Source organism: Typopeltis vanoorti, chromosome 18 (genome assembly GCF_054136105.1).
Source record: "Typopeltis vanoorti isolate ZY-2024b chromosome 18, IOZ_Tvanoo_1.0, whole genome shotgun sequence".
NCBI lineage: Eukaryota > Metazoa > Arthropoda > Arachnida > Uropygi > Thelyphonidae > Typopeltis > Typopeltis vanoorti.
In genome coordinates this window covers 14,919,185-14,935,580 of record NC_143566.1, presented here as the reverse complement: position 1 = coordinate 14,935,580, position 16,396 = coordinate 14,919,185, and the positions used below count along the sequence as shown (strand labels likewise).

General features: G+C 36.2%; 1 protein-coding gene across 1 annotated transcript in view; it reads left to right on the top strand.

The window, feature by feature from the left end:
• The window catches only part of LOC150096504 (glutathione S-transferase kappa 1-like), a 111,301-nt gene that overhangs the window by 74,395 nt on the left and 20,510 nt on the right, over positions 1-16,396 (top strand). Inside the window, exon 7 of the mRNA XM_090408455.1 lies at positions 14,769-14,862. Within this exon, the coding sequence (XP_090264581.1) occupies positions 14,769-14,862 (94 nt within the window). The remainder of the gene's footprint in view (positions 1-14,768; positions 14,863-16,396) is intronic.

Below are 16,396 nucleotides of genomic sequence, written 5' to 3'. Positions count from 1 at the left end.
TGTTGAAAGTAGTAGCGAATGTACATATGGGGATGATCAGCATAGAAATGGAATAGATTGAGATGTGACAGGGAATTGGACTGAGCAGATATATGTGGTAAACAGTGATCAAGGTGATTGGCAAGGGAATGTGGGTGGGGAAATCACAACCAACAAGTAGCTTGGGTAAGACTGGTTATAGACCTAAAAGTAAACTGCTGTGTTTATTTTCAAATGCCAGAAGTATCAGAAATATGGGAAATAAAATGTTTCCCATATTTCATTAAAATGTTTCATTGACTGAGTTTATTCACCCCAAAATCATTGGGGTGAATAAACATTCAATCATTAAAACATGATTGAATGAAGATGATATCCTAACAGGAATAGAAATTGAAGAATACAGAATTTTTCATGAGGATAGAAAGGACAGGACGTTGGGGGGGGGGGGGAGTGCTTGCTGGTAATAGAAGGGTAATTATATCCACATAAGGTAGACATGAAAGAGAGAAATAGTGGAAATGGTTATGAGGCAGTGTGGTGTGAAGTGCAGTTGACAGTAAGACCAGGAAGACATATTTAGTTGGATGTTTCTATAGGCCAGGGAATGTGGAGCCTGATGCTGAAGAAATGTATAAATAACTTGGGTTAGTGAATAAAGGAAGAGTGATTATTATGGGTGATTTTAATTATAGCAGTATAGATTGGAATGAAGAGATAGCATTTGGGAATAAGAAAAATTAATTTAGTGAGTTCTTGAGAGACACCTATCTCAGGCAGCATGTAAAGGAAGGCACATGAGGATCAAAAGTTTTAGATCTGATCATATCATCAGAGGATGTACTTGTGAGTGGCATTTTACACTTTCTTCCAGTTGGTGAGAATGATCATGAAGTGATCACCTAAGTTGTGGCTACTCATATGAAGACTTCTGTGAGAAAAGGATATGTGGACTTAAGTATAAAGAGCTAATAAGCTTCATTTCGGCAATGAAAACATTACTTAAATTAAGGGGATATTAAATCCCACATAGTTTTAAAACCGAATAAGAAACTCAGAGATTGGAATCAGAGAGTTTCTTGCCGAATATAGTAAACTATAAAGTATCGGCGACACTAGCGTTAGCCAATGCAAGTGATCCTAGTGCGTAGTACAATACCGGGGCAACTCGTTGCAAAGGTGGAGGAAGTTCAGATCGCTATTCTTAGGTATTTTCCATAATATAAAAACACATTTCCTAGGAAATGTATGCTGTTATTACATTATGGAGGGAGGTCACTACCCAGACCGGTTTCAGCCTTTTTTGAGGCTTCATCAGTGAGTAGCTAGACCTAATACCAAAGTGTGTAGCGAAAAGAACTTATGTACTCTGCGAACGAGTTTTCCAAACAGGTGCAACCATTAAGTTACTTAAGTATAAAGAGCTAATAAGCTTCATTTCGGCAATGAAACTATGAAAACCATTAAGTAACTTAATGGTTGCACCTGTTTGGAAAACTCGTTCGCAGAGTACATAAGTTCTTTTCGCTATACACTTTGGTATTAGGTCTAGCTACTCACTGATGAAGCCTCAAAAAAGGCTGAAACCGGTCTGGGTAGTGACCTCCCTCCATAATGTAATAACAGCATACATTTCCTAGGAAATGTGTTTTTACATTATGGAAAATACCTAAGAATAGCGATCTGAACTTCCTCCACCTTTACAACGAGTTGCCCCGGTATTGTACTACGTACTAGGATCACTTGCATTGGCTAACGCTAGTGTCGCCGATACTTTATAGTTTACTATATTCGGCAAGAAACTCTCTGATTCCAATCTTTGAGTTTCTTATTCGGTTTTAAAACTATGTGGGATTTAATATCCCCTTAATTTAAGGATATATGTGGAATTATAAGGCTGGTGATTATGACAAGCTTAGGAGACAGCTTGCAGCTATAGCATGGAATGAGGAATTGAGTGGTAAGGAAATAAATGCTGCTTGGGAACTGACAAAGAAATACATAACAGCATCAATATGTGAATGTTTTCTGAAGGTCAAAAGGCTGAATAAGGTAAGTGTAAAATGGATGAATGGGGGACTTTAGCATGAAATCTGGAGGAGGAATGCACTTTGGAGGCAGTACAAGATGAATAATGGAAATAATAATTACATGAAGAATATAAAGAACAAGCTAGGAGGGTGAATCAGTTAGTTAGCACAACAAAAGTGCACTATCATCAGAAATTAGCAAATTAGACAAAGAAAAAAACCTATAGATTTTTATAGATATGTGGCAAGTAGAAGGAAGAAGGATTAAGGTAAAATGATGTTAATAGTAGAATGGTAACTGCTGAGAAGACATTAAAGTATTCAATGATCAATTTATAAGGGTCTTTCATCCTACTTCATGGTGAAATCTTGAGAAACTTAAATGTAAAGGACATAGGAGAGGATGGCTTAATTGTGAGTGAGCAGAGGAGGTATTTGAGGAAATAAATAACCTTGATGTCAATAAGGTGATAGGATTTGATGATATATCACTTCATGTCTTAAGGGAATGTTTCAGGGAATTGGAAGTAGCATTGGCATACCTGTTTAATAAGAGTCTTACAACACGGGTTCCAAGTAAGTGGAAAGAATGTAAAATTATGTTAAAGATACCAAGCAATTTTAAACCTGGTTTTACTCCATTTTTTTCCAAGTAGGTTTAAAATTGCCGAACTGAAGCCTTTTGGCTCTGTATTTTAGTAATAATAATGTTCCATTTACCCTACAGTGTTTTGAAAAGCTTTTCTATGGGCACTTTGTCATGTGCCTTTCCAGATCTACAAAACTTACAAATCCTTATCATATTCCCACATTTTCTCAACTATTTGTCTTAAAGTGAAAATCTGATCTTGACCTCTATTTGGCCTGAACCCAGCTTGCTCTTCTCAAAGTTTATTTTCCACAATCTTTCTTGACCTCTTTTCAAGAATTCCTGAATGTAAGAATTCCTCTGTAATTCTTACATTCAGTTTTATTCCCTTTTTATAGATGAATACTATGAGAACTCTACTCCAATCATTGGGAATTAGGCCCTCTGAATTATGCAGTATAACCACTGCAAATCTTTCATTCCTCCATACTTAAGCATTTCTGGTCAAATATCTACTCCAGCTGCTTTTCTGCATTTCAAGATTTGGTGGCTTTTTTCTGCCTCAAATATTAATATGTATTCCTCTTTGCATTCCTCTTGAAAATCTTCTAGTATGGTTCTGTCACTGTTTGTTTCATTTAGCAGTCTTTAAAAGTAATTACTCCAGACATCCAGGTTCTCCTTATAATCAGTTTTCATTTTACCTTTGTCATCTTTGATTCCTTTTACAGTACTCTTTCTTCTACGAAGATTTTTCAATACCTTCAGAACATTCTGCCACTTTCCTGATATTTATTTTCTATATTTTTACCAAAGTCTTTCCATGACTTTTGTTTAACTACTTTTACACACAGCTTAGCTTTCTTACATTTTTCTCTGTATTCCTTTAGGGCATCTTCCAACTTATTTGCTAGGAACTTTTTAGTATCCTTTCTTCTTTTCCAGAACAACTTCTTTTGTACACCATGAAGTTCTTATTTTTCTATCCTTACAGACAACTTCACTACAATCCTTACAGAAAATTTCACCAGCTGAATTGATCAATGTCTTCTTCAGAGTTTGCCACTAAGACTCCCATGTTTGTCACTTGTTTCCAAACTGCTTCAAATTTTCTTCAATAATGTTTTTGTAGTTGAGTCTACAGTTTACCTCTAAAAGCTGCTCAACTTCAATTTTTTTTAAAACTTTTCTTACATACTATTCTTTTCAATGTAATATCCATTTTTATCCTGCATAGCACTAAGTAGTGGTCACTACCAATTTCATATCCGCTGTACACTCTTGTATTTTGTTTGAACCAGCATAAAGATATCACTGTCAGCAATGACCCAGTCAATGAGGCTTCTCTTATTTCTTCTTCTCTCCAATTTTTTTTTTTTTAGATTTACCATGTGAACTTGTGCACAACTTTATGTTGGAACATGGTGCCTGAGCAGAAATTCAGCAAATAATTACAATAATTATTAGCTTTGCTCTTTTCTCCAAGTTTTCCCCAAATGTTCTTATATGCCTGGTGGAATTCATTTCCTTCTCTGCTGTTTAAAACTCCAATGAGGACCACTTTTCCATTTCAATTTGTCAGCTTCCGTTCTAATGACTTAAAAAATATTTCACTTCTTCCTTAGAAAAACCTTCTTTTCCAATTCTTGCAAGTTCAATTTCCTTTCCATTAATACTCCTTGTCAGATGGTTCATATCTTCAGTTCTTCTGACATTGGGTTTATTCTTCTTCTTCTAAATGTTGAGTTGGAGCTTGTTCTAGTAGCTGAGTTTTCACTGTTTGTACTGCTTCCCTGACGGACCATAGGCACAAATAAGTTTCATTGTCAATTTCCCCATTTTGAAGTGTGCAACATCACTCTACTTTAAACTGCCTTCCAATCAAGAAGTTTACCTTCATGTTTGGTGTTGAATGTAATCACTATTCCTTCCTTTCCTTGATCATTATTGCCTGAATATAACATCTTATACTTATTATTTAGTAAGATCTCGCCCGTTTTTGTCTTGTTTGTCTCAGTAAAGATAATTATATCCATGTGGTACTTTTCCAGTTCTTCTGCAAGTTCAATTTCCTTTCCATTAATACTCCTTGTATAGATGGTTCTTATCTTCAATTCTTCTGACATTGGGTTTATTCTTCTTCTTCTAAATGTTGAGTTGGAGCTTGTTCTAGTAGCTGAGTTTTTATTTGTACTGGTTCCATGACGAAAACAGCCATCCACGGGGGGGGTCTAACTAGGCAATGTCCCAGCTGCCATGAAATCTCATATTTTAACATCATATGCATTTGTGGAGAGTACAATTTTGTCAGCTAAGTCCCAAATTGCCAGCCCATCCTCGTTCGTTTTGTACCTAGTAGATCAGAAGCTCCAGTTGGTTTTCCGCATTCCTGAATGGTGGTATGGAGTTCTCCACCCAGTTATTTACTTTGACCCTTATATAACCCCTGGTAAAGTTCATATGAAAGAATAAATTTCTTTTGTATATTGTTTTGAAATAAGTTATTGGCACATTGTACTGTATTTAGTACTACAATAAACTTTTACTTTGTTTGGCTTGCAGTGGAGTATGAGGGAGATGTTGTTTACTACACAAGGTCATTTGCATATCAGTTCTCAGATTATACTAAATACTCTAATTCATCTAAGTAAAGCTCTATTGTAGTATACTGAATAAGAGCTTTACTTTGTTTTGCTTGCATCTATGCTATATGATGTCTGCAGGGGACATGTTTTTCATTGCATAGGTCATTTTTATTCTGGTACTAAGCACCAGTGTATATAATGGATATGCAAACAGGAAGCACAAAACAAATTCTCACTTCCAGCCTCAAGGTCAAGTGCAGTGTGCGATGATATGTCGTTGCACATGGTAAACATGTTAAATAAATCATTTATTTTGCTACATTTTATCTGACTTTTACTGATGTTCACTTCATCTAAGAAGTAATACAAATATTGTCTTGAAACGATAAAATAAAAAAAAAATGAAAAGAGTTATTGGTTTATTTTCACATTCCACAGTTAAGAAATTAAAAGCAAGTGAGAAATGAGCAAAGTGCTAACTATAGAGACTGTATCTGCATCTAACAGCAAGTAGAGTTGGACGTAAATGACTAAATTATCAAAATAAGAGATTTGGATGTGCCATATATTGCACATCCAAGAACTGGAATGCTTGGAGTGGAAAATATAGGCATGAGGATTTCTAAGGAATGGGCAAACAATGAAGTTACCTATTTTTCCAAAATAGGTAACTTCATTGTTTTTTCTGAAACTACCTTTTCAGAAAGCTGCCTTTTTCCTGAAAAACAGCAACAACAACTGCCGTCTTTCAGAAAGAAAATTTTCTGTCATAAGGAAATAGTGGGACATAAAGCTGTTATAAAACTGTCTCCAGATATGAGAAAGAGTCTCTTGGAAATATGTGTTTAAAAAGTTTATCTCATGAAAAATTGTTACTGTATTCAATGACAGTGAAATTAATCATTTTGAATTCAACTCAAGAAGCAATAAAACAAGAACTGCTTCACAAACCCATGCCTGCATCATAGAGTCCTGTGTCCATCAACCCAATTTTATTCCTACCTAACCTCTTCAATGCCCTAACTATAATTGCAGGTATACAGACTAATATATTATTGGAAACCAATGCGGTATGCATCCTGTGGTTAATATTTGGATTTAGACGTTACATTGATATTAATCTATCCACCAAACTCTGCAGTTTGGTGGATGGAAGAAGGAGAGGTGATATGATTGAGACTTTTAAACTGTTCAGAGGTGGTTACAGGGTTGACACTGGGGAGTTCTTTCGCTTGGTTGAACAGCGGGAAGGAGTGATGACAAGAGGCCATCCCTGGAAGTTACAAAAGGAAACTGTGAGCAAGAGGGTGAGGAGTGGTTTCTTTGCATGGAGGGTGGTTCAACCATGGAATGCATTGCCTGATGGAGTGGTGAGAGCGAGAACGGTCACTGAGTTTAAGGAGTGGTATGATAGACTTTGTGTTTCTAAGGAAGGACCTCCCATGATGAGTCTTTTGACTCCATGGAAGCCTGAATAATAATAATAATAGGAACTTGTTATACTTTAATTCTTCCGACCCAACATATGGTAACAATTAGATCTAAGGATAAGGACATACTTATGCCTCCAGAAGAAGAGCTAAAAAGATAGTGTACATATGCTCACTCAGAAGTATGTCTAACCATCTTTAGTTGTAGATATTAAGTGATTTTGAGAAGTCTATAATTAAAGTTGATAATGTCTGTGCAAAAATTAACAAGGGAAAATTATGTATCAGTATTGAAATGTTATTATTAGATGTATATAAGATGATATACGTATTAGAGCCATGTCAAAACAGTTCAGAGTTGTGGTGACCACTCAGCCGCCGCTATGAGCATGACGTAGCCATCGAGAGAGGGCGCTCACATTTTACAATATAAGGTCTGGCATGAGATTCAATTGCCCTCTTGTTTTCTGTTCCTGCGTTCTTGATCCAAGTCCTGGATAGCTGCGGAAGCTTACCGCCGGCACCCAGCAACAATCTCCTGGTTGCTGTACGTGCTGTGTCGAGTATAGTCACTGAAGGAACGAGGTCGGAATTCCAGTAAAGAGCCGTTGTTTAGTTATGCCAACGTGTAGTCATCGAAAACAGAAGCTCTCGAAAATGATAGAAGTAAGTCGCAGATGCCATGAGAATACGTGGTGAGAAAACGCGGAAGTGTAATCAAGGAAATCTCAGCAACTCCGTGAAAAGACAAGAATGGTAATGTATAAGTTTTCATACTCATTTTGAATAGTAACCAAAGAAGGAATAGGAACCAAGGAATTAGAGAGCTCCACACATTTAACTTTCATATAATGCAAGGACTGTTTTGGACTAATCTGTCTATGTCTTATAAGCTAGTGCCACTCTAAGCTTATGCTGAGAAAGGAACCAAACCTTCAAACTGTTTATTTGGAAGAAACATTTATGATATTATGTTAGAAATTAGCTTGAATATTAACTAAGTTGGGGAGAGGATAAAACCTGAGCATAAATAAGAATATTATCCCATGTTAAAATGCAAGACGGAATACATCTGATATGCTCTACACAAGGATTGTATATAACTATGTGCATATGTTGTTTTTATATGTGGGAACTGAGTAACTCTGTGTGAATTAACCGAGTCTGAACATAGTAACACAAAAGAAAGTGTGGGACTGTTAGAATAAATTTAGGAGTAGATATTTTGAATATCTTAACATAAGGGGTATTCAATACTTTAGTATTGAAATTACTATTTAAAGTGTATATGTGTAAGTGTTTAAAATAAATGTATTTCTTTAACCCAAAGTTCTCAGAGTCTGTCATTTTCTGAGATTTGAATTACCACTAATTAAACTTTCGGACCTGCATAAGTAAAGGGGGAATCCATTGCCATAAGAAAAAGGGGGGGACCACGACTGCAAATCACGTGATCCCTTTAATATTTTGAGTTGTTTAATTGCGTATCAGAATTCAGTTGCCGGCTGGCTCAGTCGTTTTAAACAATTATAAATTTGTTGGCAACGGAATAGCTGATGTCCTAAAGTGATAGATAATAGAAACTACCAATATAAATATAAATAAAAGGGATGAAGTCAAGACGTAACACAGCTGATTTGGAATGTTTAGATTCTTGAGTATGTCCACAGTTTGTTCCTTAAGACTCTGTCAAAGACTTTCTGGTAGTCTACAAATGCTATATGTGTTTCTGTGTTATATTTCTAATATTTTTCCATTAAAAATTTTAATGTAAAAGTTAGGTTAATGCATGATCTTCCTTTTTGAAAGTTTTTTTAATTCTTCGCGAAGTTTATCTTCTACACATGATTTGAGTTTTCAAGTTAATATTCATACATATAAGTTATAACCAGTATTTAGAAGATTTATTCCTCTGTGGTTTACATTGCATTTATTGCCTTTTTTATATATTGGGATGATAATTGCCTTATTCTAGCTTTCCGAGGTTTTTCCTTGCTGCTAGATATTGTTAAAGAATTTAAAAAATCGTTTAATTGAATAGGATGCCTGCATATTTTAAATTCTATATTTATTCCATCTTCTCCAGGGGATAGTTGCTTTGCTGTATTGTTTGTTGGATTTCTTGTAACGTTAATTCTTCTGCTGTATAGTTAGTAGTAAGCATTATCTTAGTTTTAGATTCATTACTATTTTTCTATAAGTTTGGAAGAAGTCTGGCCGGGTTTTCTCTTTGATTATTTCAAGTTTCACTTTTTATTTATCTCCTTATTTATATTCCTTAGATGGCTGACACATGAAAAGTTACATTACATTAATCCTTAATATATATGGACATAGTAATAGACATGTGTACAATAAGAAGACATAATACAGTCATAAAAGAGACACTCAAGAATAGGCTACAACTGAATGTCTAGGTTGATTATCCAGTTGACTGCACTTGGTGTAGCATGGATGAAGTCTGACAGGTTTCCACTGTATGCACGTAGGACACATTCTGCTATAATATGATTAATTGTCTGGTGGGGTGATCCACAGTTGCACCTGGGTGAGGCAATCATGCCCCATTTGTAAAGGTGGTCTGCACATCTGCCATGGTTGGTGTGGATTCGGTTAAGGGCAGACCAAGTTTTCCGGGGTAGGTCAAAACCCGAAGGTATCTGTGTTGGGTCCACTAATTCATGGAAGATCCCTGTTGAAGTGTTACACCAGGACTCTTTCCACTTCTCCTTTATGTTGAAGCTTGTTTCTGCAAGATCTTTTGCTGTTAAGATTGGAGGGTGCCTTGACTTTAGCCTGTTTATTTCTAGGGGTGAGATGTCTTCATGGATTGGAAGATTTTGGATTTCCATGATTTTGCTGTATTCATGTAGAAGAAAGTTGGATCTGTGGATGTGTGGAGGCGGGATGTTGCTTAGCACTGGGAGCCAGTAGGTTGGGGTTGATTTTACAGTTCCAGAAATAAGGCGCATAGTGGTGTTAAGCTGGGCATCAACCAAATACACATGGGCACTGTTCAGCCATACGGGTGAGCAGTATTCAGCTGTAGAGTAAACAAGGCCAAGAGCAGTGCAGCAAAGTGTTGTTGCTGAGGCACCCCAAGTTGTTCCACAGTTTTTGCAGTATATTGTTTCTTATTTTTAGCTTGGATGCTGTGTTAATGAGATGTGGTTTAAAAGATAGAACACTATCTAGAGTAACGCCCAGATATTTTGGGAATCTGTTGTAGTGTAGCAGTTTGTGGTTGAAGTAGAGCATGAGTTCTTTGTTAGCCTGGTTATTGTTCATAACCAGGTGGAAGCATGAAACTTTTGTTTTGCTAGGATTCGGGCGTAATCTCCATTTGCTGAAGTATTCATCTAGGACTGCAAGGTCGTTTGTCAGTGTATCTTCCATTGTAGTAAAATTGGTGTATATTCCTTAGAATTTTGTATGTATTTGGTCTCTTCACTTGTAAGATCTCTTTCCAATTTTGTTTTGCTATAAAGTTTCTGTATTCTTTTTTTTGACATGCTTTTTTTTTTTGCTAGTGCTCTTTTGTATTTATAATTAATTTTTGCTTCTAGTGATTTTGTGTTTATCTATTGATATACTTCTTTCTTATCTTTGATTATTGCTTCAATGTTTTCATCCCAGTTTCTTTTTCCCTTTCTCCTCTTCATTATATATTTAGTTTAATCCTTTATCCAAGTATGAGCAAACAAAGTTTGCGCCTGAAGTATCTTCGGGACTGGGGCAACTCGTGGCAAAGGTGGACTGAGTTCTCATAACTTAGTATCCCATAATGCAAAGCACATCTCCTTGAGGACATGTATAATGCTATGCATTATGGGAAGGGTCACTACCCAGACCGGTTTCAACCTTTATTGAGGTCTTTTCGGTGGAAGCCAGACCCAGAGGTGATACCAAGGTTGAAGCAAGCAATGCAGAAGTCCATATGCCAGTTGCCAAAATGTGTCGCACCTTATTATTAAATTACTCTGGATTAGAGAAAAGTTGTTGGAAGTTTTTTTTCACTTGGTTATGTTATAAATTAAAGATACCAAGAAATAATATACTTAGTTCAGTCCTTTATCCAAGTGTAAACAAACAAAGTTTCACTTGAAGTATTTTCAGGACTGGGGAAACTCGTATATAATTTCTTGGTATCTTTAATTTATAGTATTACCAAGTGGAAAAAAACTTCCAACATCTTTCTCTAATCCAGAGTAATCTAATAATAAGGTGTGACAAATATTATTTGTCACAGCCTAAAATAACACATCCAATCACATCATTTTGATGTGATTGGATGTGTTATTGGTGCTGATAGAAATCAGCAATATGCAAAAGCAAATCTATGAACTAACAGTTGTATGTGGACTCAAAATATCAACTGAGCCGCTCAGAAAGAAAGCATCAGCAGGACAGTGTCATAGGTGGCAAAGGTTCGGGCACGCCCAAAAATTATGTAAGGCAGCCTACAGGTGCTTGAAGTGTGGCGAGGAACATCAGACCGCCACCTGCATCAAGCCACGATCTACTCCTGCCTGCTGCACTAACTGCAGAGGAACTCACCTCGCCAACTATAAGGGATGCCTTTTCCATCCAAAAAATCAAGGGTCAGCAAGAGTCAATTTTGCTCCTCCTCACAATGATGCCATAAGCAACCAAGCAGGTCGCTCCACTCCGAGACACCTCACCTTCAACCACACAGGAAGGAACATGATCCACAACCACGACCAAAACACGTGCCAAGGCTGCATGAAGTAAGATTCCTACATCTCTCGAGCAAGCAAGCAAGCTCCAACCTAACATCAGTTTTAACTGCTTCGCTTGCCACCATGCTGCAGGAATTCAGCAAACCAAGCCCTTTACCATCTTCCAGAAAGAGATTCCTGCAAGACACTCAAACCATTATAACAGCCATCTGTCATGAGTAAAAAATTCAAACTAACCAAAGTCACTCATGATAGTAGCATGGAATGCAAATAGATTGATAAACAAGGTCCTGGAACTTCAAGAATTTGCAACTCATCTCAGTACTGATATCATCTTGATTGGAACACACCTAAGGCCAGCTAATAACCCTAGAATCCATGGCTACACTATGTACAGAAATGATAGACTTGGCACAAGAGGTGGAGGCACAGCCATATATATCAAGAGTTACTTAAATCATAATACAATACCCAACCCCCAAACTGTAAACCTGGAGGTGACCGCCGTGGAGGTGCATACTAGCAATGCTGGCAGTCTCAAGATCTATGCTTCTTATAATCCTCCGAGCATTCCTCTGCTGACAATAGATCTGGACTCCATACTCGGATCAAATGACTCCATAATAATAGCAGGTGACCTCAATTCCAAACACACAGCTTGGTACAGCTCTTCAATTAACACTAAAGGCTACATGCTATTCAACTACGCAATGCTCAACTCTGCTGTTGTGGCTGAACCTACCGAGCCCACCCACTTCAGCCCATCAGGCAGCTTGGATGTGTTAGACATCGTTATTTTTTAAAAATATAAGATACCAATACAAATCGGAAACAGTTAATGAATTATCTTCTGACCACAGTCCCATGGTGCTTAATCTACGTTCATCAGATCAATTCTCTCCCCCGCAGACATTCATACAAGTTAGCAAAGGTTCTTTGGTCTGGTGTCCAACATCAGTAAAAAGGAAGAGATAGATTCAGCAGTAAATAACTTAACCATGCAAATTCAGAAAGCAATAGAATCAGTTAGGCAAACCACTGTCTTCCACCCAACCAACCATATCCCAGAGGAAATCATGGACCTAATTAGAGCAAAAAGAGAGCCAGAAAGAGATTCCATAATACAAGAGCCTCACAAGACAAAACAGTACTGAACAACCTAAACAGACAAGTTCGTGAAGCTCTTCAAAAACACAGAAACCATCAATGGGAAACCAAATTGGCTAACATCAATTGCTGAAGATCACTCTGTCTGGAAATTCTTAAGAGCCATCCACACCAAAAAGCAACTCATACCCTCTATACAAACCAAGAAAGGGATTGTTCATATAGATTAAGAGAAAGCTGAAGCACTAATAGATAACCTTGAATCACAGTGCAATCCATCTTATGCAAATCTAAATATTAACCTTGTATACAAGATTCACTGTCATGTTAGGACAACTTTATGACAGCATATTGATAATAAAGAACATATTACTTCCACTACTCCAGCAGAAATAATAAATATCTTAACTCACCTAAACAGTAAAAAGGCTCCAGGCCCAGATGGCATAACTAACCGAATAATAAAACTACTTCCAAGAAAGGCCATTTAATATATAATTTATAGTCTAACCAAGTGAAAAAAACTTCCAACATCTTTCTCCTCCTCCATTTACTTTTTGCTCAGAGGCATTTTGTTGCTGCATTTATTAATATATTTTTTACATTATTCCATTCTATCTCTATATCATAATTTTCTTTTATTTGTTCTAGTTTTTCATTTATTCTTTGCAAATAAAGATAGTTGATACTTTTACCATCCATGAGTTGAACTCTAAAAGATTCCTGGAGATTTCTCTTAGCACTGATTTGGTTAATTTTAAACCATCTTGGAGGTATTCTTTATTTTCCTTGTAAGAGATAATGATCAGATTTTATTTCTGCACTTCTAAATACCCAGAGATATCTAGTATCATATTAGCTGTTTTCCTGTTAGCTATTATATAGTGTATTATACTTTTTAGATTTCTTGTTTCCCAAGTGAATTTATGGCATTCTTTATGCTTGAAAAAAGTGCTACTAATTTTTAAGTTATTATATTTAAAGTTTATTTTTCACTTGGTTAGAGTATAATAAATTTAGTTTAATCCTTTATCCAAGTGTGAGCAAACAAAGTTTGTGCCTGAAAGTATCTTCAGGACTGGGGTAAGGTGGTACAACACCAGGGCAACTCGTTGCAAAGGTGAAGCAAGCTACCAACACTCCTGTCTCGGTATCTCCTATAATGCAAAACACATCTCCTTGCAGATATGTCTAATGTTATGCATTAAGGGAAGGGCCACTACCCAGACTAGTTTCGACCTTTATTGAGGTCTCTTCAGTGGGAGCCAGGCCCAAGTGGAGATACCAGGCAGAAGCATTAGCAGGTCATCTCTACCTATAGGAGTTGCCAAATGGTGTGCCACCCTTTTTTTAATACATTACTCTGGATTTAGAGAAAGATGTTGAAAGTTTATTTTTCGCTTGGTTAGAGTATAATAAATTTAGTTTAATCCTTTATCCAAGTGTGAGCAAACAAAGTTTGCACCTAAAAGTATCTTCAGGACTGGGGTAAGGTGGTACCCCAGTCCTGAAGTCCACCTTTGCAACGAGTTGCCCTGGTGTTGTACCACCTTACCCCAGTCCTGAAGATACTTTCAGGCGCAAACTTTGTTTGCTCACACTTGGATAAAGGATTAAACTAAATTTATTATAAGTTATTATATGTAGAAAAATCCCTAATCTGTATCCATTTTTATTGCATGTTGTTTCACCATTTGTTCCTATATTTGTACTTAGTGGACGGTTTCCTACTCTGGCATTTAAATTCTCATGTTATTAATAGATAATCATTTTTGTTTGTTTTATCTTTTATTTCTTGTAAAACTGAATAAAATGCATTGTTATCTTCCTCTCTTCCTTCCTCTGGGGCATAGACACCAATAATAGTCAGGAAGCCATGGCTTATTTGTAATTTTCATTCCAGAATTCTCTCGTTCCAGTACTTGTAATGTGTGATATTTTTTTAATTGATTTGTGAATAAAAATCATTACACCTACTTCTGCTCTTTCTTCCTTTTTGACTCCACTCTAGATATGCATGTAATTATCTGTTTCATCTGAACTTTTTTGTTTTTTCTTTTTTTTTGTTATTACTGCTAATTTAATATTTTTTTCTATTAGGTATTTGTCTAGATCTTGATATTTGTGGTGGATACTCCTGATATTCCAAGTAACAACATTCCAGATATTCTTATTTGTTTTCATTTTTTACACTTTTGTTATCCTGCTCATATCCATTAAGCTGTCTGAGTCATTTTTCAGAGGCAACTCCAGTTATTTCTTTCTCTAGACTATTTTACTTACAAAGTAAATATAAATGATGATGAAAGACATCTTGATACTTAATATTGCATTTTGCTCTAATATAGGCATTTGGAGCTCCTACTATTATAGCTCATGTTGGTGCAAATCCTGAAATGTTTTTTGGCTCAGATCGATTTGAACTACTTGCTGACTGTATTGGTAAGTATACCCTATATTAAAAAGCTGTTATTAAAATTATCATTATTATTGTTATTAATAACAAACAAAGTTATGGTGTTACTTGAGCAAATAGACAAATCATGTCTATCTAATGTGTTGTGAACAACCCGTTAGATCAAAGGAATCATTCTCCTGAGTCTGTCATAATTTCTAGCTTTGTATTTCAATATGTAACTTGTCATAATTGAAACATCCATATAGTTAGCTATCTCCAGTACTCGTTTCAAAACAGTCACACTCTTTGAGATCCCTTCTAATGCTATGATCAAATCTAATACTATTTGACCTCAGGTTCCTTCTTTGACATACTGCTTGAGAAAGTTGTCATGCAACAGCTTAATAAATTCTCTTTCATTCTGATCGTGAGATTTCTCTTCTATCCAGTGAATGTTTGGATAGTGTAAGATAATGAGCAATCATTACCAATAATGATTGCTCATTAAGTGCCTATCAGGGTAATTTCACGATGCATTTCATTATCTCTAGCCTCTGGACTGTTCTTTAGCAACAACCTTATGTATGTTTTTTCCTATGAGCCTCAAACTCATCGCTACATGAGACATTATTGCTTTCATGAGATTCTGCCTTAACCAGATTCAAATCATTAGTCACACCCCTCCCTTCTCTCCTATCTTTTCTGTCCTTCGTAAAAAAAAAAACTATACCCTTTACACTCAATTCCAGTTTCTGCATCTGACTCATTGAGCCACTTTTCTCTAATTCCAATAATCTTAGGCTATAACATATTTACTGTGGCAAGAAATTCAACCTCTTTGTTCCTGATGTTCCTGGCATTTGTAGTATGGAGACATAAGTTACCTTCTGGCCTTTTCTATACTTACATCTACAAATTGTCTGACCAGGTTAAGCAAACTGTAGAGTTTGCTTGGCCTGGTTGGGCAACTTTCTCTTTTTTATCCAAAGCATACATTTCTTACATCTTAACCAGATTCGCAACTCATTGATATTGAGAAAAGTTATGAATATCACTGCATTTTTATAGCTGATTTTACACACGCATTCTCACTGTTCCTCCCACGATGATCTAGTTTCCTTGACATATCTTATGTCTCATCCTAGTAAAGTAAATGATCTCTCAGGCTCCTGATGCTAAATCTGTTCAAGTGCTCGCCATACCTCATATACAAGTATTTTTTATCATTATACTTACTCAACTCACACCCATTTCTTCTATTCAGCCTGTGCATTGAATATCATTTGCTATCATAGTCCTCCTAAACTCAATACTGTTGGTAATAAGCTAACAGTTTTCACTCTCTCACTTTTCTTCCTTTCTTCTTCCAGCAATCCTTTCACATCTTCTTGCATACTGTATTTATCACTACTGAAATTATTATTTCCAACAAGCATTACCGTCCATTTTACTTTTCTTTTCTGTTTCCTTATGACATTTATCACACTTTAATTTTTGCTCCTGGACAGCTCATAGCAGTGGCTCCATCAGTAAGTGCATATTTCACAAGCAAATCACTGTACCATGTTACTTCTTTTT